This window comes from Musca vetustissima, unplaced genomic scaffold, assembly GCF_032173495.1.
Source record: "Musca vetustissima isolate MV318-11 ecotype Yass unplaced genomic scaffold, APGP_CSIRO_Mvet_v1 utg5888, whole genome shotgun sequence".
Lineage (NCBI taxonomy): Eukaryota > Metazoa > Arthropoda > Insecta > Diptera > Muscidae > Musca > Musca vetustissima.
This window is the reverse complement of record NW_026885167.1, coordinates 140040-165496: the sequence shown is the minus strand read 5'-3', so window position 1 is coordinate 165496 and position 25457 is coordinate 140040. Positions and strand designations below refer to the sequence as shown.

The 25457-nt window shown below is 33.0% G+C and overlaps 1 protein-coding gene across 1 annotated transcript in view; it reads left to right on the top strand.

The window, feature by feature from the left end:
* LOC133332295 (inositol hexakisphosphate and diphosphoinositol-pentakisphosphate kinase) overlaps positions 1–25457 on the top strand; it is a 37543-nt gene that overhangs the window by 9815 nt on the left and 2271 nt on the right. The window contains exons 3-17 of the mRNA XM_061540696.1: positions 935–1135; positions 1206–1437; positions 3552–3706; positions 3773–3860; positions 6945–7149; positions 10010–10291; positions 10368–10553; positions 10617–10720; positions 11466–11634; positions 11907–12104; positions 12194–13127; positions 13194–13274; positions 13378–13627; positions 19648–19863; positions 21536–21940. Coding sequence (XP_061396680.1) covers positions 935–1135; positions 1206–1437; positions 3552–3706; positions 3773–3860; positions 6945–7149; positions 10010–10291; positions 10368–10553; positions 10617–10720; positions 11466–11634; positions 11907–12104; positions 12194–13127; positions 13194–13274; positions 13378–13627; positions 19648–19863; positions 21536–21940 — 3706 coding nt within the window. The remainder of the gene's footprint in view (positions 1–934; positions 1136–1205; positions 1438–3551; positions 3707–3772; positions 3861–6944; positions 7150–10009; positions 10292–10367; positions 10554–10616; positions 10721–11465; positions 11635–11906; positions 12105–12193; positions 13128–13193; positions 13275–13377; positions 13628–19647; positions 19864–21535; positions 21941–25457) is intronic.

Below are 25457 nucleotides of genomic sequence, written 5' to 3'. Positions count from 1 at the left end.
CGATTTCAACACAAGTTAGCAAACATCAATCTGGTCTTAACTCAGTACGCTGTGGAGAATTTCGTCTCAATCGGACAAACATTAGGAGTTTGGTGCATCGTTTATCTAAAATATAACTTCGTCCGACAAAAGAACACCTCAAATTATTTTGAACGTGATCCATAATCTACAGCCACTGGACCTTTTGGTTAAGCTCCAATCAACAACAATTAGACTTAAAGAAATGTGCCCTCAAGCACAGTAGATATTATAACTGGACACTGCCGAATCTGGCCTCTCACCTCTAATTGAGATGTCAATGGAATGGACTATTGGCGTCTATGTGAAGATAAGGAATATTTAAAAACGATCGCATATCTCCTATGTACATATGAAATACAGCATAGCAAAATACACCAACTGTTTATCAGATAGCTTTGCTGCTTTAGTTATTACACCCTCTCTATCTTCACAATTCCCCTGTTCTTACTTGCAAGGATACGAGGATCTCAAAAATTATAACCATAATATGTACACCCTAAGGTTTATTAAAGCATGGATAATAATAATATTATAAGTAAAAGATTAATATATTGTTTTTCAACGCCAATTATTAAAGTATATTTTTTTAAGAATATATTTTTAAGGATCGATCAATGCGTGGATATTTTTATATATTTTTTTCAAGGCACATTATAAGCGTGAATGTTTTATTATTATTTTATAAAGCTATATAATAAGTAATGTGTTCTTATACACATATAATAAAATTACCCTATTGCACCAGACATTTACCTTGCCCGTAATGTCTCTATAAAAAAACTGACAACGACAACCAGAAAACAAATTGAAATTTTGTTTCTATTATTTTATTTCGAATGCTAAATTTTCGTTAAAAGCACGTATATTCATCAAACCAAAAGAGTAATGCATAATTCATCTATATTGCTTCTAGGGCGACACCGATTTCTGTGAAAGTAATGACGGCATGGATTCCGATGCCAGTACATCCTCGAATACCGGTAAACAAGTGGTTGTGGGCATATGCGCCATGGCCAAAAAGACCCAATCGAAACCAATGAAAGAGATTTTGACACGTTTACAAGAATTTGAATTCATTAAAATGGTCATATTCGAAGAGGATGTTATTTTGAAGGTAAGTCTATTCAAATTTCATAAAGAAATCATAATCTACATTGATTTTTTTGTTTTGTTTATTTTTGTAGGAACCTGTCGAAAATTGGCCCATCTGTGATTGCCTAGTTTCATTTCATTCTAAAGGTTTTCCCCTGGAGAAGGCCATACAGTACGCTCAATTGCGTAAACCATATGTTCTAAATAATCTTCATATGCAGTATGATATACAAGATCGTCGCCGGGTCTATGCTATATTGGAAAAGGAAGGAATTGAAATACCACGTTATGCGGTATTAGATCGTGATTCGCCAGATCCAAAACGTAAGTAAAATAATAGTACTAAATTTGTTCAACATTATACTGGGGCGTATTTGATAACAAAATATTTCAAAGGTTAATCAGATGCATGATTTTTATTCAGGGTATTATTACAGGGTATTATGTCTTTGTGTATATGTTTGTAACAGGCAAACGAGATAGATCCATGGTTCCTTTTGAGAATATGCATATAATCACTTTCTAAGTCGATTTATGAATGTCCGTCCATCTAACTGTCTCTCCATTGTAAACAAAGTACAGGCCGCATTTGTTATCCGAATTGGATGAAATTTGGCATAGGTCACTTATTTGGCCCAAGGACAAACCCTATTGAAATTGGGAAAATTGGTTCAGATTTAGATATAGCTCCCATATATATTTTCGTCCGATTTAATGTAAATGGTGCACCAATGTCGCTATATATCTTTCGATTTAGATATAGCTCCCATATATATTTTCGTTCGATTTAATGTAAATGGTGCACCAAAGTCCCTATATATTCTTGGGTTTGCACGAAATTTGGCAAAGCGTACTTAATTCTGTCTAGAATGATGTGTGTAAAGTTTTCTGAAAATCGGTTCAAATTTAGATATAGCTCCCATATATATTTTCGCCCGATTTTATGGAAATGCTGCACCAAACTTCCTATATATCTTTCGATTTGCTCGAACTTTTCCATAGTGTACTGAATTGAGTCTAGAATGATGTGTGCTAAGTTTAGAGAAAATCGGGTCAGTTTTATAATTAACTCCCATATATATTTTCGTCCAATTTAAGTTATATGGTGCACCAAAGTCCCTATATATCATAGGGTACTGAATTAGGTGAATGTGAACGTGAAAATCGGTTGAGATTTAGATATAACTCCCATATATATTTACGTCCGATTTAATGTAAATGGTGTACAAAAGTCCCTACATATCTTTCGATTTGCACGAAATTTTGTATAGCGTAATTAATAAAGTCTAGAATGATGCATGTTAAGTTTCGTGAAAATCGGTTCTGATTTAGATATAGGTGCCATACATATTTTATTATTTTTTATTTTAAGTAAATAGTGTGCCAAAGTGGCATAGCTTACTGAATTGAGTCTAGTATGATGTGTAGTAAGTTTCGGAAAATTCGGTTCAGATTTCGATATAGCTCCTCCAAACTCACTAATGTTTGTCCGATTAACACGAAATTTTGCACAACGTATCAAAATGAGATTTGATTGAAGTTTTTGCGGTTTGTTGAAATTAGTGCAGATGCAGCTTCCATATGTATTTCGAACGGGTGTCTGATTGAAATTGAATTCTTAACAGTGCGGCGTGTATCAATTTTGTTATAAATATGTCCCATGGTACGCAGACGACTTTAAATCTGCCCGAATGAAATTGACATGCATTTATAAAGATACATATGTACCATATATACCCAAAGTGGTGAAGGGTATCATAAAGCCGGCCCAGTCCGACTTTACTACTTTCCTTACTGGTTTAAATTCAACTATGGCGAGGATCTATCTATGAATATTTTCAAGGGGAACCAATTTTGTTAGGGAAACCAAGGCCTGGATTTATCTGAGTAGATTTTTTTCAAGGGCAATCAGGAAGTGGATTTATTCAAGCATATTTGGTAGGATCAACCAAGGTCTGGATATATCTAAGCATATATTTTCTTCAAACGGTAAACAAGTCCTGTTTTTTTCTGAAAATATTTTATTAAATATATAGATTTATTAAATATATTTTTTGGGTCAATCACGTCCTTGAATTATCTGATAAAATTGCAATGGCAAAGAAGGTCTGGATTTATCTACGAATATTTTTTCAAGAGAGAGGGTCAACCAAAGGGTGGATTTGCCTAAGAATATATTTTAGGACCATTTCGTAAGAGCATTCTATGGCCGGCTATTATCTATAAATATATTATAGGGTTATATCTAACGAAGATTTTCCCGTAATAAATAGTGTTTCCGAGCTGGAATAACGAGGAATAATACTATTTTCCACAGGTTCTTGTATAGCTTATCAATTTATTTGTTTATTTTTAACGAACTATTTTAAAACGTTTTTTTTACATTATATCTGTGTACGAGTAACCTAACCAAATTATTCCCTTTTGTGTATTTTTAGAACATGAACTAATCGAATCCGAGGATCATGTTGAAGTTAATGGTATTATATTCAATAAACCATTTGTTGAGAAGCCCGTTTCGGCGGAGGATCATAACATTTACATTTATTATCCAACATCTGCCGGTGGCGGTAGTCAACGTTTATTCCGCAAGGTTTGTAGCAATAATCCGAAATTATTTTGAACCTATAAAACATGCACGTACATTATTTTCTTCTAGATCGGTAGCCGTAGCAGTGTTTATTCTCCAGAGTCGCGTGTTCGCAAAACTGGTTCATTTATTTACGAAGATTTTATGCCTACCGATGGTACGTATTAATTGTTTTTTACCTTTGTTTTTGTCATAATGTTATTTTATGATTATTATTTTTCTCTTTTTTTGTGTTGTTTTTAAGAAAAACAAAACAAATCGCCAGACTTTGTTTCTTAAAAACTGATTAAAAAACTTCTATTTTTTCAATATACTTTATAATGGCAATATTTTTTCCAAGTTTTATTTTTGTGTTCTCTTTTTTCTCTTGAATGTTGCTTTTCCAATTTTTATTAATTTTTATTTAAATGAAGCCTCAATTTTTTTTATAAAACTCAATTTGCTTGTGATTTTTGGTTGAATATTTTTGTTGTGAAGTTAATTTTTTTTCTCTCGAGTATTTTTTTTAAATGCTTCTTGAAATTTCTGTAATTACAGAAGTGTTAATAATTATGAATAAGAATCTTGTTGACTAATGTTGTTGTTTTCTTTAACTAAAAAACAATTGTAGAAATGTTCGTTCTAATAGAGCTTTTGTAGGTAACAATTTCCATTTCAAAAAAACACATCGCTTTTTTACCATTGTATCAACTCCAACTACATTGCCATTTTAACAATATTGTTCATGTTTCTCATCTATAAACCTATTGCCCAGCCACATGATATCATAGATAGGAAAACATCTTACCTATTTAAAGCCATCTTTACCTTATTATGCATCAACCTTTTCGAACAGGTTAAAGGTATGTACGATAACTCTTACAGTATAAGTATATTTCAAACAGTGAATCCTGGACATGCGTCTCTCGGCTTTATTAATTTAAAGGACTTAATATAATTAACTTAATTTAAAGGACTTAATATAAATAAATAGTGCTGGTGACTATATATGTCAATATGTGTCCATAGATTATGTTATGTTACAATATGTACAACAGCCAGTTGTTTAGCCATCGTTTCACATGGATACTTTTGTCCTATAGGCTCATACTGAGTTTCTGATAAGATAGAATAGCACATAAGGGATAATTGTAAACCCTTTGTTCAAAAGTGTTCTCCCTAATTACATTAAAAAATAGAGTAAATGAATTTATATGTTATAGCTTAGGTAGGAAAGATTTTTGGCCACTTTTTGGAATTCTCTTCTCTAAATAATTATGTTGAAATTCTCAAAGTTGAGGTAGATTGCTATATAGTCACTAAAATGGTTCCCAGAATATCAGGATATCTACTTCGACGCGGGAATGTACAGAGTGACAGGTTCTCCACGCTTTTATTTTTGGGCCTCTGCGTACTTCTTCTGTGGCTAGACATTTTGCAAAAATGTCCTGTGGCTGCAAAACTTCATCATCAGCATAAGATACAGCCTTTCTTATGAGATGGTCGAACTTCACCAGGATCTCATGTATCTCCAGGAACCACAATTGGACAGAGAGTACCCCTCCTTGAGACGTGTTTTCCTTACGGAACTCTCTACAACGTATGACTTGATAATTCAGCTTCCCAACGATTATTTTATCAATAAACTCAATTAGGTCGAGGGAACACCTGTGCTTTCAAGAGCAGAATGGATAGATTCCATCGGTTAGTCTGTTAATGGAAAAATGTGGCTAGGTTCCCGCAAAGGACACCAGTCATATTGCGAGCGGTTGCGGATCTGAAGGTCCGATGAGGTAACATTGAGGAAAAGAATTCATTTAAAGGTTATGAAGTCCGGAAAAATCTATGGACATATACGATGTAATGGGACCTAGCAAATAATTGAACAATGGCAACTGTAGGTGGTCTACAACATGAAAAATTACGGTTTGTCATCGAATATCCGGTCTGACATTAATTAGACCGATTTTCGATGTATTGTACAGCAACAGAAGGTATTTTACATTCTGCGGATGGAAATATTGAAAGCTCCCTGGGATTTAACTCAGTATAACACCTGTCGCAATAGATCTTAAGTCGGATCAGTCCAGAGCAGCTGCGGATAATGCAAACGAGTTTGGGGTTAGTTTCTACGGAACTCGGCACAAGAGAATTTGGAGCTGATGTATCGGGATATAAAGTCTCTCGTATATTAGAACAATTTAACAAAACCAGCTCCGATGTTAATACTACATATTTCGAAAATCACAAAAAATTTATGACTTGTTTACATTATAGTCCAAGTGTCCATTCCTAATATCAATTGATATTTTTAAATAATATATGAGAACATAAATACGAAGGGTTTATATTATTCGTAAATACAACTTTAAGAGGACAGATAATAATTATCAGATTTTCATGTATCATTTTAAAATCATACCAGCATTTCAAATTTTGATTCTTCACTGCTTTTTTCCTTATATTTCTATTTTTAAGTAATTTATGTTCTTCTGTTTATTAAACGATTATTTTATTAATAATTTGCATGTCATTAATTTGTTCTCCAACATGTTTGGCTTATTAATATAATTGCCTATTCTTTTAAATATATTATTAGTTTTTGTTTTTTTTTATAGAACTACATTTTACAAAATATGTATATCTAATTTAACATTAATCGATTAATAATCACAATAAAATAAAATCAAAATTATTTTTTCCATATCAGCGGCTGAATACACCAAATAAATAAATTAATAAAATACGAAACTCAACTCTCTCTCCCCCCTCAAAAAATAAAAAACTCATTCTTTCACAGTCTATCGAAACGTATAATTGAAATCATTTGCGATATAAACAATGTCCTGCCTGAACGTTAATCGAAAAAAAAACATAAGTTGCGCAAAACCAGTTTGTACACCAACCATCCTATATTGCTATTGTTGTTGTCGTTATTCTCGTTATTTTGATGTTCGTAATGAAAAAAAAGAAGAAGAACAAAAGAAAATTGCAATATTTTTGAGTATATATTTTTTTCTTTTTTATTATTGCAATAATAAGAAATACAACATCCTTCAATTCCCAAAAAATAAACTTTAATTTTTCCAATTTTTGTTTTTGTTTTTGAACACCATCCACAATACCAACAACCACCACCACAACTACTATCCTTTACTAGTTAACCGAAACCAAAGATCACAAAAACAAAATCTTAAGAAAAAATAATTGAGATTTTATATAACAACCCGGTATTACTTTTAAAACGTAGTATATTTTCCAGGTACGGATGTTAAGGTCTACACAGTGGGTCCCGACTATGCCCATGCTGAGGCACGTAAAAGTCCAGCGTTGGACGGTAAAGTGGAACGTGACAGCGAAGGCAAGGAGATTCGCTATCCCGTCATACTGAATCATGCGGAGAAGCTAATATCACGTAAAGTTTGCTTAGCTTTTAAACAGACCGTTTGTGGATTTGATTTGTTGAGGTAATGTGGAATTTGAATTTTTCTTGTATTAAAATATTTTATGTAGTTTTAATATTTACTCTTATAGATAAAAGTTTTTCTAAATTTCTTTATTATTATTGCCTATTATTTATAGTCTTTGCACTACTTTTCAAGCTTATTTCTTTATTGCCAAGTCCATAGTGTTTGGTCATATTTAATAATTGCCTCGTTAACCAAAAAACTAAATAATTTCCTTACTATTTGTTATCAGAATGTAAGAGGGTTAAATGCAAAGTTAATTCGTTTATATAGTGATAGCCTAGGTTTTGATTATAACATTATAGTATTTTCTGAAACTTGGATCGGATTAGTAAAATTGGTTGTGGCGGCCTTGCTTAAGAAGCTATCAGATTAGATGTACAGCTACTACATTATTTAGTGGTTCTTTATCTCGGAGAACTTTGATCCATGGTGCTTATCTTGAGTACCTGAAAAGAGGGGATATAACAGAAAAAATTAAGGCTATATAGGATATAAATTAAAGGTTATAGCTTATCCAGGATAGATTTTTGTCAAAGTTACAAATTACCGGAGTAGAAGTTTTGAGTATCCTTCTCGTATCTTCCAAAGAGTCTACTGTTTCTTAGCATTTAACACCTATATAAGAGAAATTCGATAGTTTCCTTCTCTTTCTCAAGCTCTCATTGACGACAATAGTTCACTCACAACAGGTCACGCAGAATCAGGTCTTTTGATGATCCATACAGTATGTGATCACAATGAAGTAGATCTACATAGTTTGAGGTTGTGCCCAGGGTTCCCCAAACCATCTTAATTCCTGTGACAGCATATATAAAATAATTAATAGGTGGTATGACAGACCAGATCAAAGACTAATGACTCGGCGTAAGTCATGCAGAACAACTTAACAATCATGCACCATTTTTATTAAATTTATAGTTAGCAATGAGAACTTTGAAGCCACCTTATTCAAGATAGGTAGAGGGAAATTTGAAATTTTACGTTTCTGGTTGACCCCAAGATCATTGACTTAAGTCCAGTTTCACAAAATTACAAAAGTACCCAACATGATATCGGATATGGTTTAGTTAACATTTAACATCTTTTATCTTGATATGGTGGAACATAAGCAGGATTATGAAGTGATGATTCGGTTACCAAGTATTTCATCAATCCACTCAATAACAGTTGAGGTAACACCTGTGCGATCGAGAGTGAAATGGATAAATTCCAGTTTCACATTGCAGCGGCTATAGACCTTCGATATCTAGGAATATATCCAAAGCGAGGCTGGAGTAATCCATACTCCTCTCAATTATCACCAACCTCATATCCCATTGCCTTTCTAGTGTGTGTGTGTGTTTTTCGTAATTCTATGGTAAGTGTGACTTGTATTCCTCGCTTTCCTTCTTCCAGAGACTTGATAGGAATGAACACAGAAAAGGCAGGAAATCGGTTTCAGTATGGTTAATAATCGATCAGACGCATGTTTCAACATGATTGCTATTATGCCCTATGGTCCTGGAGTTTCCCCCTCAATGTATCCGATCACCTTATGTATCCACTGATCTGCCTTAGATGTAGGTATGCTTCGATTTGCTGATCTTTTCCAACAGGCTATAGGCTAATAGGTCTATAGTCTTTTGGAATAGGTCTATAGTCTTGGTATAACACTGATAAGCGCTTACAGACACTGAAGAACTTCTCAGTGTGGTTAATACTCGATATAAGACATGCTGCAACATGACTGGAATTATGCCATCTACTCCAGGAGATTCAAAAGCCTTTTTATTCACACCAGTATTAGGTAGCTTATCTGGCCTTTTATCGGCATATCATTGTCCTCAGTTCGGGAACAATGATGTGTTTGGTTGACATCACTATCGAGATCCATACAACCGGGAATGTAAATGAATGATAATGAGTCTGGTGTGTCTTTGACGGGGTTAGTCTACGTGTCATCCAGTAGTTTAATATTATCTATGGATTTTGGGTCCTTAGATATTTATATCCGAAAATTGGATGCTTCATTACACACTCAAGATTTGCGTCCTGGGCCCTCACTTGATCCCACTTTTATACTTTTTCATAAACATCTCAATCAGTACAAAGCTTGGTACTATCGGTCACCTACTCCCAAAAACCACTGATTGTACACGAATTTTGTAGAGAATTCCATTATTCGCAACAATAAACCTGATTAGTGCATCACTCTTCCCTTTGTAATATCGAGGTGAAAGGAAAGTACAGACAAATTCATAAGAGAAATCCAAACGAGACTGTAATAGAGGTCTGGTATGCCTCAAAGACGACAAAACGATAGAAAGTCACTTTATCTGATCTATTCCAGTGTTCACTTTTTACATCAGTTCCTAAGATCATGATAGACCACTTTGAATGTCCTGACACCGTAGAAGTTTTTTGAGCTCGCTATTGTCGTTGTTTTGTAGGGGGTTTTAAGAAGATTCCCTTGCGCCGAAAAACATATCGAGTCGTACTCTAATGAGCATCAATTATCATAGGAGGTGTGCAAAGATCTATGTAGTCATTTCGAATTTCAATCCAGTGATCGCTGACTCTTGGTTATTTTCTCCGAGCTCCGCTTACTTTTTGCGATACAGACACTTCTCAATGCCGAAACTTTCAGTAGCATTAAACTCTTTTTTTCTTAGCTAACTAATTGCATTCTGCTGAACCTTGTTGCCCCTTATTACAATTTATATTATCGAATTTCTTTGTGGGAAAAATAGGCCAGAAAAATTTAGCAGCTACTAGGGGTTATTATTAAAACAATACTCGTATGCCTTAATTCCTCTTAGCTCATTTCTATTTAGTACACAATATTTACCTCACTTTTTAATATTTATCAATTTTTTAGAGCAAATGGCAAATCATTTGTCTGCGACGTCAATGGATTTAGTTTTGTGAAAAATTCCAATAAATATTATGACGATTGTGCAAAAATATTGGGCAATATGATATTGAGAGAACTAACACCGACCCTGCATATACCATGGTCGGTGCCATTTCAGTTAGATGATCCACCCATTGTACCGACAACATTTGGTAAAATGATGGAACTACGCTGTGTTGTGGCTGTCATTCGGCATGGTGATCGTACGCCTAAACAAAAAATGAAAGTTGAAGTGCGGCATCCCAAGTAAGTTGTGGCATTTCAAAAAAAAAAAAAAACTTGAAAACCAAAAATTTACATTCAATGTTCTCCCTTATTTTAGATTCTTTGAAATTTTTGAAAAATATGATGGCTTTAAAAATGGTCACGTGAAATTGAAACGTCCTAAGCAGTTGCAGGAAATTTTAGATATTGCCCGATTTCTATTGGCCGAAATTGAGACAAAAGATAATCCCGAAATTGAGGAGAAGAAAAGTAAATTGGAACAATTGAAAAGTGTTTTGGAAATGTAAGATCTAAGCTGATGATTTTTTTTGCGTTTTATTAAATAAAGCATTTAATTTTTTTATAGGTATGGCCATTTTTCTGGCATTAATCGCAAAGTACAAATGAAATATCAACCAAAAGGCCGACCAAGAGGTTCCAGTTCTGATGACGGTAATAATGTTAAAAATTGTATGTATAATTTTGTTTTATTTCTTATATTTTGAATGTTCATGACTATTATTCTATAGTAGAAATACTCTAACAAAAATTCAACACAATACCTACAAACACAATGCACGATCTCCTTTTTTCAAAATTGCACAGTGCACCATTACTAACTTAAAAAACTAATATAGTACCGATTTTCAAAGAATATTTTTTAACGAATTTCTTCAAGAATAATATTTAAAAAGGACTATTTAATATTTAATAATTCAAAATGTATTTTTCAAATCTTGTAGAATTTTTAACAGAATATTTTATAATAACTCCCAAAGCATAGATTTTTAAGGAATATTTTATTACGAACCATCAGAGCGGGGATTTTTTTATGAATATTTTTACGAACCAACCGAATCTTTATTTAAAAAATACGGGTTATTCAATTGGGTTTTAAAAATATTTTTAATGCCTACCCGAGCCTGAATTTATATTTCTCTTTTTGCAATGCCTATTAGTTCGTGGAGTATTTTAAAAAATTATTTAAAGGATCCTTCAAGACCATACCAAGTCTTTTGAATTTCAATCCCCCTATATGAATGCCTAGTCATTTTTGGTAATCAAATATTTTACAATAACAACAAAATGTATATATTTATGCATACATATTAATTTAATCTAAATAATAATTACATACTTACACATCTCTGCAACGGTATATTTAAAAAAAAATCGTTTACTAACATCTTTAATTGTTGTTCTCTCCCATATAAAGTAGACGCACCATCGGAGCCATCTTTGGTCCTTATCTTAAAATGGGGTGGTGAATTAACCCCAGCTGGTCGTATACAAGCCGAAGAACTGGGTCGTATATTTAGATGTATGTATCCTGGTGGGCAAGGACGGCAAGATTATTCTGGCACTCAAGGCTTGGGGTTGTTAAGGTAATAAAACACCTATTAAATAGGAAAATTATTTTGTAATTATATTTACTCATAAGTCAGGGTTTACACATGCAACTTGTATAACCAACTCTGCTGAATTTTAGGAGAGAGAGGTAAGAAAAGTGAAAGTTGCTTAAAAAAGTTGCATGTATTTACCACGAGTAACACAAAAAAGCTTGTTCTATTTAATATATTACAAAGAATTATTAAAATTATTAAATTATTAAAACCCTTGTTTATAATACATTAATTATTTTGTTTTATTTTTTTAGATTACATTCAACCTTTCGCCATGATTTAAAAATATATGCTTCCGATGAGGGTAGAGTTCAAATGACAGCAGCGGCCTTTGCCAAAGGTCTATTGGCACTGGAGGGTGAACTAACCCCAATTCTAGTACAAATGGTTAAGAGTGCTAATACAAATGGTTTACTGGATAATGATTGTGATTCTAGCAAATATCAAAATATGTAAGTATATGATGAAGTAATTATTCGACAAAGCACCACACCATCGATTGATTTGATTGATTTTTTTTAATTAATGTTTTCTTCTTCAGGGCCAAAAATCGCCTACACGAACTCATGCAGGTTGATCGTGAATTCACAGCAGAAGATCGTGCCGCCATCAATCCGAACAACAGCATCTCAATCAATCAAGCTTTAGATTTCGTCAAAAATCCTGTAGAATGTTGCAATCATGTCCATAGCTTGATAAAAGAACTTTTGATTATTATTAGTGTTAAAAAAGATGATCCCAAGACCAAAGATGCCATATTGTATCATGGTGAAACATGGGATTTAATGCGTTGTCGTTGGGAAAAAATCGAAAAAGATTTCAGTACTAAATCCAAACTATATGATATCTCAAAGATTCCCGATATTTATGATTGTATAAAATATGATTTGCAGCACAATCAACATACTCTACAATATGATCAAGCTGAGGAATTGTATATCTACGCCAAATATTTGGCCGATATCGTTATACCCCAAGAATATGGGTTGACAATGCAAGAGAAGTTAACCATAGGTCAGGGTATTTGCACACCACTTTTGAAAAAAATCAAATCAGATTTACAACGTAACATTGAAGAGGTCGAAGATGAATCTGTGAATCGTTTAAATCCACAATATAGTCATGGTGTTGCCAGTCCTGGCCGACATGTTCGTACCCGATTATATTTCACCAGTGAAAGTCATGTCCATTCTTTGCTGACGGTATTACGTTACGGCGGATTGTTGAATGTATTAACCGATGAACAATGGCGTCGTGCCATGGATTATATTTCCATGGTATCGGAATTGAATTATATGTCACAAATTGTCATTATGCTGTATGAGGATCCAACAAAAGATCCCACTTCCGAAGAGAGATTCCATGTTGAGTTACACTTTAGTCCGGGCGTAAATTGTTGTGTACAAAAGAACTTACCACCTGGACCAGGATTTAGACCACATTCGCGTAATGATTCGGGTACATTAAAAACATCGGTAAAGGGCTATATTTTTTGGGAATAATGTTGTGGTAATTCATGGAATTAATTTCTTAAATTACAGACTCATGAAGAGTGTTCAAATAATCCATCACGCATTGATGAGGAAAATGATACAGATGAAAGTCCAGTCAAAACTCATTTGGTAAGTAAAAATTTATATATTTTTAGAGATTTATAAAAATATAATTAAAAATTTTAAATTATATGTATTCTTTATTATTTAAATTGTTTAATTTCTCCCTTAGATTTCTCCCGATGGTTTTGATTGTGAAATACGACATTCCAAGTCGAAACCCATACCAATTGGTTCACACCACACTGTGGCTGGACATGAGGCTATGGATTTGGCAAAACGTTTAAATAAGGAACTGGCTTCTCAGCATCAACAACAACAGTCGAACAAACAAACTGGTTCATTGGAAGCAAATCGTCCCATCAGCCCAGATGGTGAACCACGTTCACGTAGTTTCGAGCAGAGATCACAAAAATCAAAAGGTATGTTCAAAAAAATAGCTGTTGTTTTTGGTTATCGTTTTTATTATTATTGTTATTATTTGCCTTTTTCTTGCATAGACGTCGTTATGCTTTTGTTAGTTACCGTTTTTTTTTCTATTTATTTAATTGATTAGATTTATCATTTTTTTTACAATTCTTTAATCAAATCGAAGTTAACTTAAATTATTTTCTAATTATGGGGGAAAAGTTTTGGTTTAAAATTGCATGACAAAGAGAATGGGTGTTTTGTAAATAAAATACCAACAGCACGGTGATGAACAATGTCGAAAATTATGTTATCAGAAGTTGTTGCAATTTAATGGGAATGCCTAATGTATATAATGTGCAGCGTGTAAATAATGTATAAGAATACTAAAAGGGATACAATTTTCATTCGAAATTTATAATTTTTCTAAGAGCGTTTAACAGTAACATAAATTTTTTCGTAGACATGGTACGTGCTGTTGGTATTATCATAAAATGGATTTACAAAATTGTTGTTAAGCCCACTTATTATTATTTTACATTGTGTATATTTAATTTTGTAAATCCCTTTGTGCCATAAAATTAACAACAACAAAAAAATCTCAAATATTACTTAACCACTAATGGGGTTCGGTTCTTTAGTTTGTTTTATGTTCTTCGTTCCTATAGGTTATAATTTCCAGTATATATAATTTTTTCTAATATAAATTTCCTTTCTTACATTTTTATTATTTGATTTATTATGTATATGTACAAAATACGACCTCTCTTGTGTTTTGTAACATACAAACGAATCTCTACAAAAAAACAAAACAAATCAATCAAATAATCCAACAAACAAACCAAAATCTTAACAATTTTGTTTTGTATAATTTCAAAATGAGTTTATATAAGCATCTGGTCGGGAAATTCCGTGTATTTGGCTGAAGCATATTTCTTTTGTATCTAAAACGAAAAGAAACAAATACAAAATTTTGTTTTGTTAAATTAACTACTGACAATGTGCAGCAGCATTAATTTTGTTGCTTTTCAAACTCCACATAAAAGTTTAACGAAAACTTTTATTTGTAATAAATTCATGAGTATTGCCAGTAGTTAAATTAACAAATTTTTCTCTCTGTGAATTTGGCTTTCGTTGCCTTAAATAAATAATTTTGGATTTTTTGTATTCAGTATAATTGTTGTTATATACATATTATTATATTTCACATTTTCTTATGAAGAACTGATTTCAGAATATACAATTATAACGGTATACCAAATATTCGGTATTTTAAGAATTAAAATCGGAAATTTTATATTTTTGTTCATCTTTATGTAGCAAATCTTCTAAAAATTATAAATATATGTCTATTTTTGAATATAGCCCCCAAAAACGGTCCAGAGAATAGCTTTTTTTCTGCTTTTGAGAGGTGACCATGTAGTCCGCCACGTTGCAATTTTTAAAGTGTCCTTATACTTTTAAAACCGAACTAAATATTTCACAATAATTGGAGTTTTAGAGGTATGTTTATTGCAACTGGAATAGTGTCTCTGAAAGCTTTAATTTAAAGAATCGACATAGACATTTGTCCTCCAATAAACATTAAATTATAAAAACCTCTATATGTAGGAAGCTATTTTTGTCAAAAATAATTAGAGGACAAATGTCTACGTCGATTCTTTAAATTAAAGCCGTCGTTTTGTTTAACTAAGACGGGGTTGGGTTGCTTCACAATATTTTTATATTTTAGAAAATATGCTTAATAAACTGAGCCTTGATTTTTAAAACATTTTTTCTAAACGTCCATTCTTTTAACGATTGTGGTTCTGAGGACCGTCCTTATGTGAATGGTGCACCAAACTCCAAATATTGTTCCGATTGAGACAAAATTAGGCACAGAGTACTGAATTAGGTCTGGATTGATATATGCTAAGTTTTGTTGAAATCGGTTCAGATTTAGATATAGCTCTCATATATGATTTGATATATACCAAGTTTTATTGAAATCGGTTCAGATTTATATGTAGCTCCCACATATATTTTCGTCCGAATTTATGTAAATGGAACACCATACTGCCAATATTTGAGCGATTGAGACAGAGTACTGAGTTAGGTTTGAATTGATACCATACTGTCTATGTTTTCCGATTAAGAAAACATTTTGCATACCGTATTGAAGTTACTACAGGTTGACGTTACTCGATGATTGACATTTAATTTTTATAAATTTCAGATTGGTATGTGTATGGGCTGGTTTAATTTAGTTCAAATATCTATTAACTTCATGCAGTTAATTTCGTTCGATTCCATTTCAATGGTCCCCAAAAGATGCTATGTATATTCTATCTGAAGGATATTGTGCATATGAGCATTTTTTGTGTGTTCCCAAAGTGCTGAAGGGTATCATATTGTCTGCCCCGCCCGACTTTTGAACTTTCCTTACTGGTTTTTAATATTTGTTTTTCGAATTGGCATCCTTAGAATATATTTTTTAAATATTTTTTTCGAGTACCTTCCTAAGGATATATTTTTTCTGAGAGCCATCGTAAGAGAAGATATAAAAGAAATCTTCGGATCATCCTAAGCCTAGATTTAAATTTATAGCTTTCTGAAGTTCATTATTTTAAATATTTTTTCTAAGATCCATCCTAAGGAAGAAAGTATCAACTATAGAACTATGTTTTAATATCCACAATTACATACTGAATATAAAATCCAAAATTAATAACGAAAACAATTAGGGGACTTCGAATTACATTTTCCAAAAATACAATCCGCCGAACAATTTCAAAAAAAAATAAATCACAAAAACTAACTTTTTGCATGCTTGTAAAAATGTTGTGTTACTTCTTGTTGTTGTTGTTGAATATATTTCTAAGTTCTAAAACACTTACCCACCACCACCACTACTACTATTTCTTCTCAATCTTCAACCTAAATCTTAACATAATAATGTACATTATTCATCTAAAAATAAACTAAATAGCAAATTAAAAAATAAAGCAAAATAATTGCTTGCTTTTGACTGCCTGCCTGTTGTTCTCTCTTCATTCAATTCTTCTTCTACTATTTCAATGTGTGTTATGTGCGCTGTGCAATAAATTTTTTTAACAACTAATTTTTTTGTCGCTCAATTAAAACAAAACAAAAAATGCGAATAATAAAATAACCCAAACATTCTCTTGTTTTCATAAATTACCATGTGGTTGGCACAATGAATATAGTAAAGGTATTAAAGAGGTTAAGGGTGGTAGAATTAGGGTTAATATATTTCAATATGAACATCAAATGTTAAAACGACATTTGTACGGCCTGATTGATATGCATAAGTAGATTAAAGTATGTACCATCAACCATCCATTGCTTAAATTACTTTACTTTTTTCTGAAGGCCATCCTAAACGTAATTAAAGTAATTGTTTTCTGAGGATCATGCTAAAAGTATTTTTTTTAAATACATTACTCTAGGGACTATGTGCAGATTTTTTTAGTACTATCCTAGTGCAAGATTTTTGAAGTATTTTTTTAGGAACCCTCCAAAGCGTAGATTTTTCCAAATATATATTTTTTCTGAAGAACATTTTAAGCATGTATTTTTTAAATAATTTTTTCAAGGGACCATCTTAAGCGTAGATTTTAAAATCATTTTTCTATGGCCTATCCTGAGCGTATATTTTTTTAATATTATTTTCGAAGTACCATCTTAAGCGTATTTTTTAAAGTAATTATTTCTATGATCCTCCCTAAACGTAGAGTTTTAAAATATTGTTTCTTAGGACCTTTCCAAGCGAAATTGTTAAATATACTTTTCTGAGGACTTTTCTAAGCATAGATTTTTTAAATATTGTTTTCACCGAACCTTTCTAAATTAAGATTTGTTAAGTCATTTTTTTCAATGAGGATTATTCTAAGTGTAGATTTGAAAAAAGTTTCTCTTTCATAAGCGTTGATTTTCTTAAATATTGTTTACTGAAAACCATCCTAAGAGAAGATTTGTTTAAATAATGTTTTCCTAGGACCACCTAATGACACCTTTACAATTTCTTGTGTGCCATTAACCATTGTCATTTGCCATTAACCAATCAAGCGGTTACTCGTTCGTTCGCCTCCTAACAAAAAACCAAATTGTTATGCATTATTGTTGTGCGTGTATGTCACATACCTTTAAGTTTATGCCATATAAACATTTATTAAAAAAAGAAACAAATCTACAATTTTTTTCGTTTATTTTTTTTTTCGACAACACAACAACATTTACATTCCAAAACATTTCGACCCAAAATTAAAAAAATAAACACCACCTTCTTTGTAAATGCCGCCTTGCTATTGACATTTGCTCTCTCCTCTGTTTATATATCTCTCTGTCTGCCAATATTTTGTTTTGGATTATGGCTTTTTAGCTATGACGCCAAGTTCATCACCACCTAACGATGAGCCCAAATCCTCACCTCCCTCCACCTTCTCCACAGCTAAAAATAAAGATTTTCAAGAGATTTTAACATCACGTCCCAATACTAATTTAACTCAGTCTTGTTTTCAAATACGTGTAACCGATAATTTGACATTCTTTAAAATCGACTCGTCCACCAATGAGCTACCTTTGTCCGAAATAGATTTTTCATTAACTCCGGGTACCCCTGAATCGCATACTCTGTGTACGGCACACAAATCACCCTCACCCAGCAGTCAAATGCAAAAGAAACAGGCCCAGTTGTTGACCATGCGACGCATGGAGAGTGGTGATGAGGGAGATTTTATGCACAAGTTAAGAGAAATACGACGCATATCGCCATTGGCCACAAACGAGCGCCCGTTGACGTGTAACTGTTCGGGTCACTTGTCAACAAATCAAGATGAATTTGTGCAACCGCATGCCCATTCTAAAAGTGAGGCAAATCTTTGTGACATGGACAATTATAGTAAAATATCGAGTCCCCCTATGGCCATTAGCAATTCACCGGCCTATGATTGTCCCACACCATTTGAAGAAGAAATACAAATTTCTTCTTCCGCACCAGCCTCCCTACTAAGTAGTGAATTTTTTATACCCCCACCACCAACAACAAGGAAATTATCTCTCATGGATAGTTTGAAGGCACCGGGGGGTTCGCCCACAAATTCACCCACAGCGTCCACATTGGAATTATGTCAGGCTTTAGATAAACCCCCCTCTGCAACAACTGCAACACAACATAACAACGACAACAACCACAACAAGCATGTGCAAAGTCAAGACGTGAACAAAAACATCAACAACAACAATCCACAAACGAAACGAAAAATGTCCAATTTAGTTGCTTCACAATCGGCACCCGTTATAGCTGAGCTAAATTCCAGTCCATTTAAGTTTCCCACAATTAGTAGTTTTAGGCAATTTGATCCAATTGCTGAAAATGTTACCGCAACTAATACTGCATATCGCAATTTAACTAACAATTTTCAAGACGTGGACATGGATCTAGCCACCACCACCAACCAGCCCCTCAACTCCTCCACTACAGATGACTATACCCCATCAGCCCAACTGTCTCATATGCATTTGCATCATCACATACATCATCACCATCATCATCATTATCACATCCATCCACATGCGGGACATTATCGTTTATATAATTTGAATTCAAGACCCTCACCATTAGCCAGTGCCACCAATACCACCACCAACACCACTAATCCAAGTAATTCTTCTTCTCACATACTTGTTACTACTTCCCATGATAATGATAATTTAAATGAAACGACTAACAATGATGAATTTCCCATATCCTCTGCTTCCTTTTTCCCAACATCGTGTCGCCACACAACTCCCTATATAACCATAAATGACGAAACATCACCCTACAATACACTCTCCCCCTGTGCATCACATAAAAAACTTCATAAAACCATTTCCCTGGACTATTCCTCCACAACACCTACTACTAACATTTTTGTTGTCGATAATAACAATGACCAAAACAACACCGCTATCGCCAACACCACCACCACAACCAATGACCCCCCTTACATATCCTCCATTATCAACAATCCTATTACTGATACCACTACAGATAATACTGTCACTTCGACATCGTCGTCGTCATCGGTCTCGTCCCGACGCCAAAGACACAGTATTGCCGGCCAGATGTCTTATATGAAAATGTTGGGATTCGGTGGTTTTAGTAAAAAGATGACCACAAGCGCCAATAGTCTATTCAGTACGGCCGTGATCAGTGGCAGTTCATCGGCACCAAATTTAAGAGATATGATACCAGTATCATCATCGGGTAAGTAGTAATGTTGCGAAACAATTATTATTTTTTATTAGAAAAGAAATGTTTAATTAAAAAAATGTTTTAAAAAGCTACTGATATGGAAAGATAGAGGGAACATTCTTTGAGAACCATGCTAAGGGAAGTTTAAGTTGAGTTGTGCTTTCTGATATTTTTAAACCATTTCTTCTATGGACCAACCCACATTTGAACTTTTTTTAAAAATTGTTTCACAAAGGACGATCAGAAGGGAAGATTTTTTAAATAATTTATTCTGAGGACCATTCGACGTAAGTGTAGAATATTTAATACAACATTTTTAAGCATAGATTATTTAAAGATTTTTTCTAAGCGTATTTTTTTCAAATATTTTTTTCTGAGGGCAATCCTCAGCGTATATTTTATTAATGACTTTTTCTGAAGACAATCTTTAGCTTAGATTTTAGAAATAACTTTTTGAAAAGAAGGTGGATAGAGAGAGGGATGAAAAGCTTACAAGGAAGTGTGAGAAGGTAAGTATGGGATAGTATCGATGGCTATAGAGATGGGACAGACGATATATTACGTGCCAATGTTGCACTTTCCCAACCACTTTATGTTTCAAATGATGTTGTAGATTAGAGCAGGTTCCGTTGTTGAGAAGAAACTAAGACTCGGTGGAAAGTGAGCACCCAATAGTTTGTGCCGTCTGTAGGCCAGCTTATTTATTTGGCCCATGGACGAACCCTATTGAAATTGGGAAAAATCGGTTCAGATTTAGATATAGCTCCCATATATATTTTCGTCCAATTTAAGGTAAATGGTGTACTAAAGTCCCTATACATTTTTCGATTTGCACGAAATTTGGCCCAGCGTACTGAATTAAACCTAGAATGATGTGTGTTAAGTTTCGTGACATTAGGTTTAGATATAGCTCCCATATACATTTTTGTCCGTGTTAGCATTCATGCATTCAGCTTAGAATGCAGAAAGGTATGTGTATGGATCGATGTTAGTCGGTTCACTTATAGATAAAGATCACATATTCGTTCAATTTCATGTCAATGTTCCTTCGAAAGGCGACGTCTGTTAGGATACATATGTAGAATATACCCAAAGTGGTGAAGGGTATCATATTAATCGGTTAGAGTTTGTATTGATACAAGGGGTTGGCTCATGAGGTGTGTAACTGTTGTAAATTATGTTAGTTACTTCCCATGAAGGCCTAATAAAACTTCGGACATAAAAAATTTGTTGTTTTGTGTTACTTAAATGGCCTATTTGGCTTTGTTACTATGCTTAATAAATGAAATGAAAATTATTGTATTATGTTCTTTATTACTATATGAGAGCTATAGGAATTAAATATTCCATATCAGTAGCAGGAAAGCGGAGTCCTAATTATAGCAAAACATTAAAGCTAATTTTAAAAATTCATGACTCGATTCCAATTTTTAAAATTTTTGTTATTTCTTAATAAATTCTAAAATAAGATCCAAACAAATACTCTATTTATGTTTTTTAATAATTTATTATGTTTTTTTAACAAAAAAAATCATTTCATAAACTCTTCGATCTGTTGTGCCTATCTGTGTTACCCTATCAATGAACAACAACAAAACTCACCTGCCATCCAACCAATGTGTTTTTCTCTAATTACGAAAAAACAAAATTCTATTATTCATCTTATAAGTCTTCCCTTTAACAGTTCTGGATGGGTTTGGTGGTGTACCACCGATACGGCCCCTAGAAACATTGCACAATGCTTTGTCGCTCAAACAATTGGATCAGTTTTTGGAAAAAATGACTTCGGCACCGCTATTCAAAACTCCAACATGCACACCCCCGAAAAATCCCTCAACACCACTATCAATGATGACAACAATAACCGATGAGGATATCTGTTCGGGAACGGCCAGTACACCGACCAATAACATTTGTCGTTGCAACGACAATAGTATTCTGAATGAAAAGAATCCGGAACGTTGTGGTTTGTGCGGCTATCCGATTCGGACATCAGCACCAGATGCTGAGTCGACCCCGGTAGCAGCTGTGGTGGATCAACAGCGTTTGCAAACATCAAACACGGCCTCAGTAGCTGGTGGGTCAAGTTGTAAGTTTTAATTTATTTAGAAATTCAAAGCAGTTAAAAAAGTCTTTTTTGGAATTATTTTCAATGTTTACATTTTATATTTTCCATTTCAATTCCAAATTTTAAATTATGTGAAACAAACAAAAAATATATGTTTATTTTTAATATAATAAAAATATTGTTTAATATAACATGGAATTTTATGTTATTTTATTTTAATTTTTATCTTGAGTTATAAACGTTTTCCTTGGATATATTAGAAAAAAGTATTGCTGTTTGCGCTATTTAAATATTTTCAGTTCAAAATTTGGTAAGATTTTTGCACTTTTTTAAAAAAATATATCACTTCAATTCCATTTTTTTAATATGAATGATTTGCGTTAATTTTTTAAGAATATTTTCTAAAGATATTGGAAACTATAGACGTACATTATCAGAGCTTATATTTAATATGCAGTTTGTAGATATATATTCTTTGGATTTCATATGTCAAGACCTGAATATGGACGACCCATATAAAAAAAAAAATCTAAAAATTAAAATTTTTGGTAAAGTTATGCGATACAGTACTAATTTGTGTATACAGTCCAAATTATTTAAATCTCTTCGTATTCGAATTGTACGAATTCTGCCATCAGAATTATTTTTGATTCTTGTAAAAAAATATACGTCGATTTTGCTTTTGGTTTTCATGATATTGGACTTTTATTTTTCAGAAAGAATGTACTGTATCTCCCGAATGCAAGGATATAGCGATGTCAAATTTTGTTCATATATCACTTAGGATAGTTGCATTAATTCTGTGAATAGAAAATTGTTCTATGATTACGGAAAGAAGTCGGGGCTCAAAGCCTTAAAAGACAGCTAAATGCTGTAGGGTATATATTTTCTGGATATTGGGACGATTTTAAGGGTATTTGTATAAGGACCCTAGACCCTATGTCTATGATGGTTTTATAAAAATAAATTTCAAAAGATATATTGTGTAGGTTTTTAAGGTAATTTCTATATTGTCTCATAGACGTGTTTTTTAATATTTTCCTAGGATATTGAAGGAGCTTTATAAGAAAGCATAGTAGGTATGCATTTGTAAAAAATATTTTCCAAGGATATTAGTAGGATTTTTTAAAACATTAAAATGATAGGTGCGAATTTCTTAAAAATATTTCTCCAAGGATATTGAGAGTATTTTTATTATTATTTTTTACAAGGAGCTACAAGTCGTTGATAAGATGAGCTACAGGTCTGTAATAAGAATTTTCTTTAACATGTCGACAAATATTCTTGGAAAAATATATGAAAATCCATCCCTATCAGGCAAATAGTCACCATAAAACTATTCTTAAAAATAATCCCAATATCCTTGGAAAATATTTTAATTAATACACAACTATATAGCTATGAAAATATAGATGTGAAAAATTTGTATATAATTTTTTTGGGGAGTTTTATAAAAAAAATAAACATCACTAACCTAGTGGGCGTGGATTTGTTAAAAGTTATTTTCCAAAAATTGATTGATTTGATTTTAAGTATTTTTTTAAAATGGCTAAAAGTATCCACAATATTTAAATTATGTTTGCAAGTATATTGGAAGCATTTTTTATCATTGGGATGGAATTTATTTTCCAAGGATGTTGTGAGGATTTTCACGAGTATTTGTTTGCAAGGAACATAATCGGGCTTACGATCCTTGGCGTGGATTTTTTTAAAAATATCAAATAGCAGCCAATTCGGTTCAAAACGTGTTCAAAATAGAGAAAAATTGGAGGTACTGTTATATGGGGGATATGCCTACACGTCGACTGATATAGCTCTGGCACTTCTGTGCAGATTTTTGGACAGCTAGCTCAGTTTCTGCAGATGCTAGAGTGATTACAACAGACTGATGGACAAGGCTAAATCGTCTTAGAATTTTACACTGATCAAGAATATATACATCATGGGGTCAGAAACGATTGTTTTGAAAAAAAAAAAAACAACCATACATCGACACCAACAATTTTTTTTGAAAAAAATCCTATTTATTGGGTTGAACTCCGCGTGATTTTAGTTTTTTTACGTGCTGAATCTACTGAAACCAGCCGTGTTCAAATCCGCCCAATAAAACTGCGGTCAAAAGTACTTAGAAAGAAGACACATCTGCAAATACATAATTTGAGAATTCTTGATGGATATGAGCTTATGAGATTTAAAAGCATTCAAAATATTCACCCTTTGTAGGAGGGGAGCTAGAAGGAGTGGACCGATAAGTCCCATCTTGCAACATTATACAGGTTTAGTTAAAATATTAGGGTGTCAAAGTTTGGTTAAATCCGATGGTTTGTTCCCAATTAATCTTCAGCAGAATTTAGACCATTTTGGGGGGAAGTACCAGAAGGAGCGAACCGATATTCCCCATATTCGAAATAGATTTAAGTTTGAATGAAATATTACGATGTGCACAGTTTGGACCAAATCGGACATTCCATTCGCTTTATATTAGATTTATGAATATTCAATATGTTGATACTTTGTGTGAGAGGTACCAGGAAAGAGGACCGATAGGATTGGTAAAAACATTGTGTTGTGCAGAGTTTGGATGAAATTGGCTATTGCGTTCGCTTCATTTGAGATTTACAAGTTTTCGAAATATTGATCCTTTGTAGGGGAGATATAGGAAGGAGTGGACTAATGAGTCCCATCTTCCAACATTATACAGGTTTTCGATAAAATATTAGGTTTTTCAGAGTTTAGTTGAAATCGAATAGTTAGTTCGCATTATATTATAAAATTAATTTTCATAAACATTTTTTCCATTTTGTGGGGTAGCTAATTTTATTTTCGACCGATTTAATAGAAATGGTGCTTCGAAGTCCTTCATATCTTACGATTCGAAAGAAATTTGGCATAACGTACTGAGTTGGGTCTAGAATCACATGTGCTAAGTTTTGTGAAAATCGGTTCAGATTTAGATATAGCTCCCATATTTAATTTCGTCCGATTTTATATAAATGGTGCACCAATGTCCCTATATATTTTTCGATTTACGCGAAATTTGGCATAGCGTACTAAATTGAGTCTAGAATAATGTCTGCTAAGCTTCGTGAAAATCGGTCCTGATTTTGATATAGCTCCCATATATATATTTTCGTCCGATTTTAATTCAATTGCTAAGTTTCGTGAAAATCGGTACATATTTAGATATAGCTCCCATATATATATATATATATCTTCATATAGTCAGTCAAGTCCGACTTTACTACTTTCCTTACTGTTTTTTTTTAACTAAGGCTGTAGTCAAAAATAGCCGATTTTCCATAAAAAATTTTTCAAACGTCTGTCATTTTGTTAATTTTTGACCGAAGTGAATAATCCTAGTTCATGCGAAAGCAATACATGTCCTCTTTCTAACACCGTTGTAAAAATTCTCACTAAGGCTGAGAGTAAAAAAAAACTGACCGTGCAAATCGAACAAAGGTTGTGCCTACCTTCTTTACATATTCTTAAATAGTCGATATAGTGGATTAAAATATCATTGAACTTTCACACAATGCCA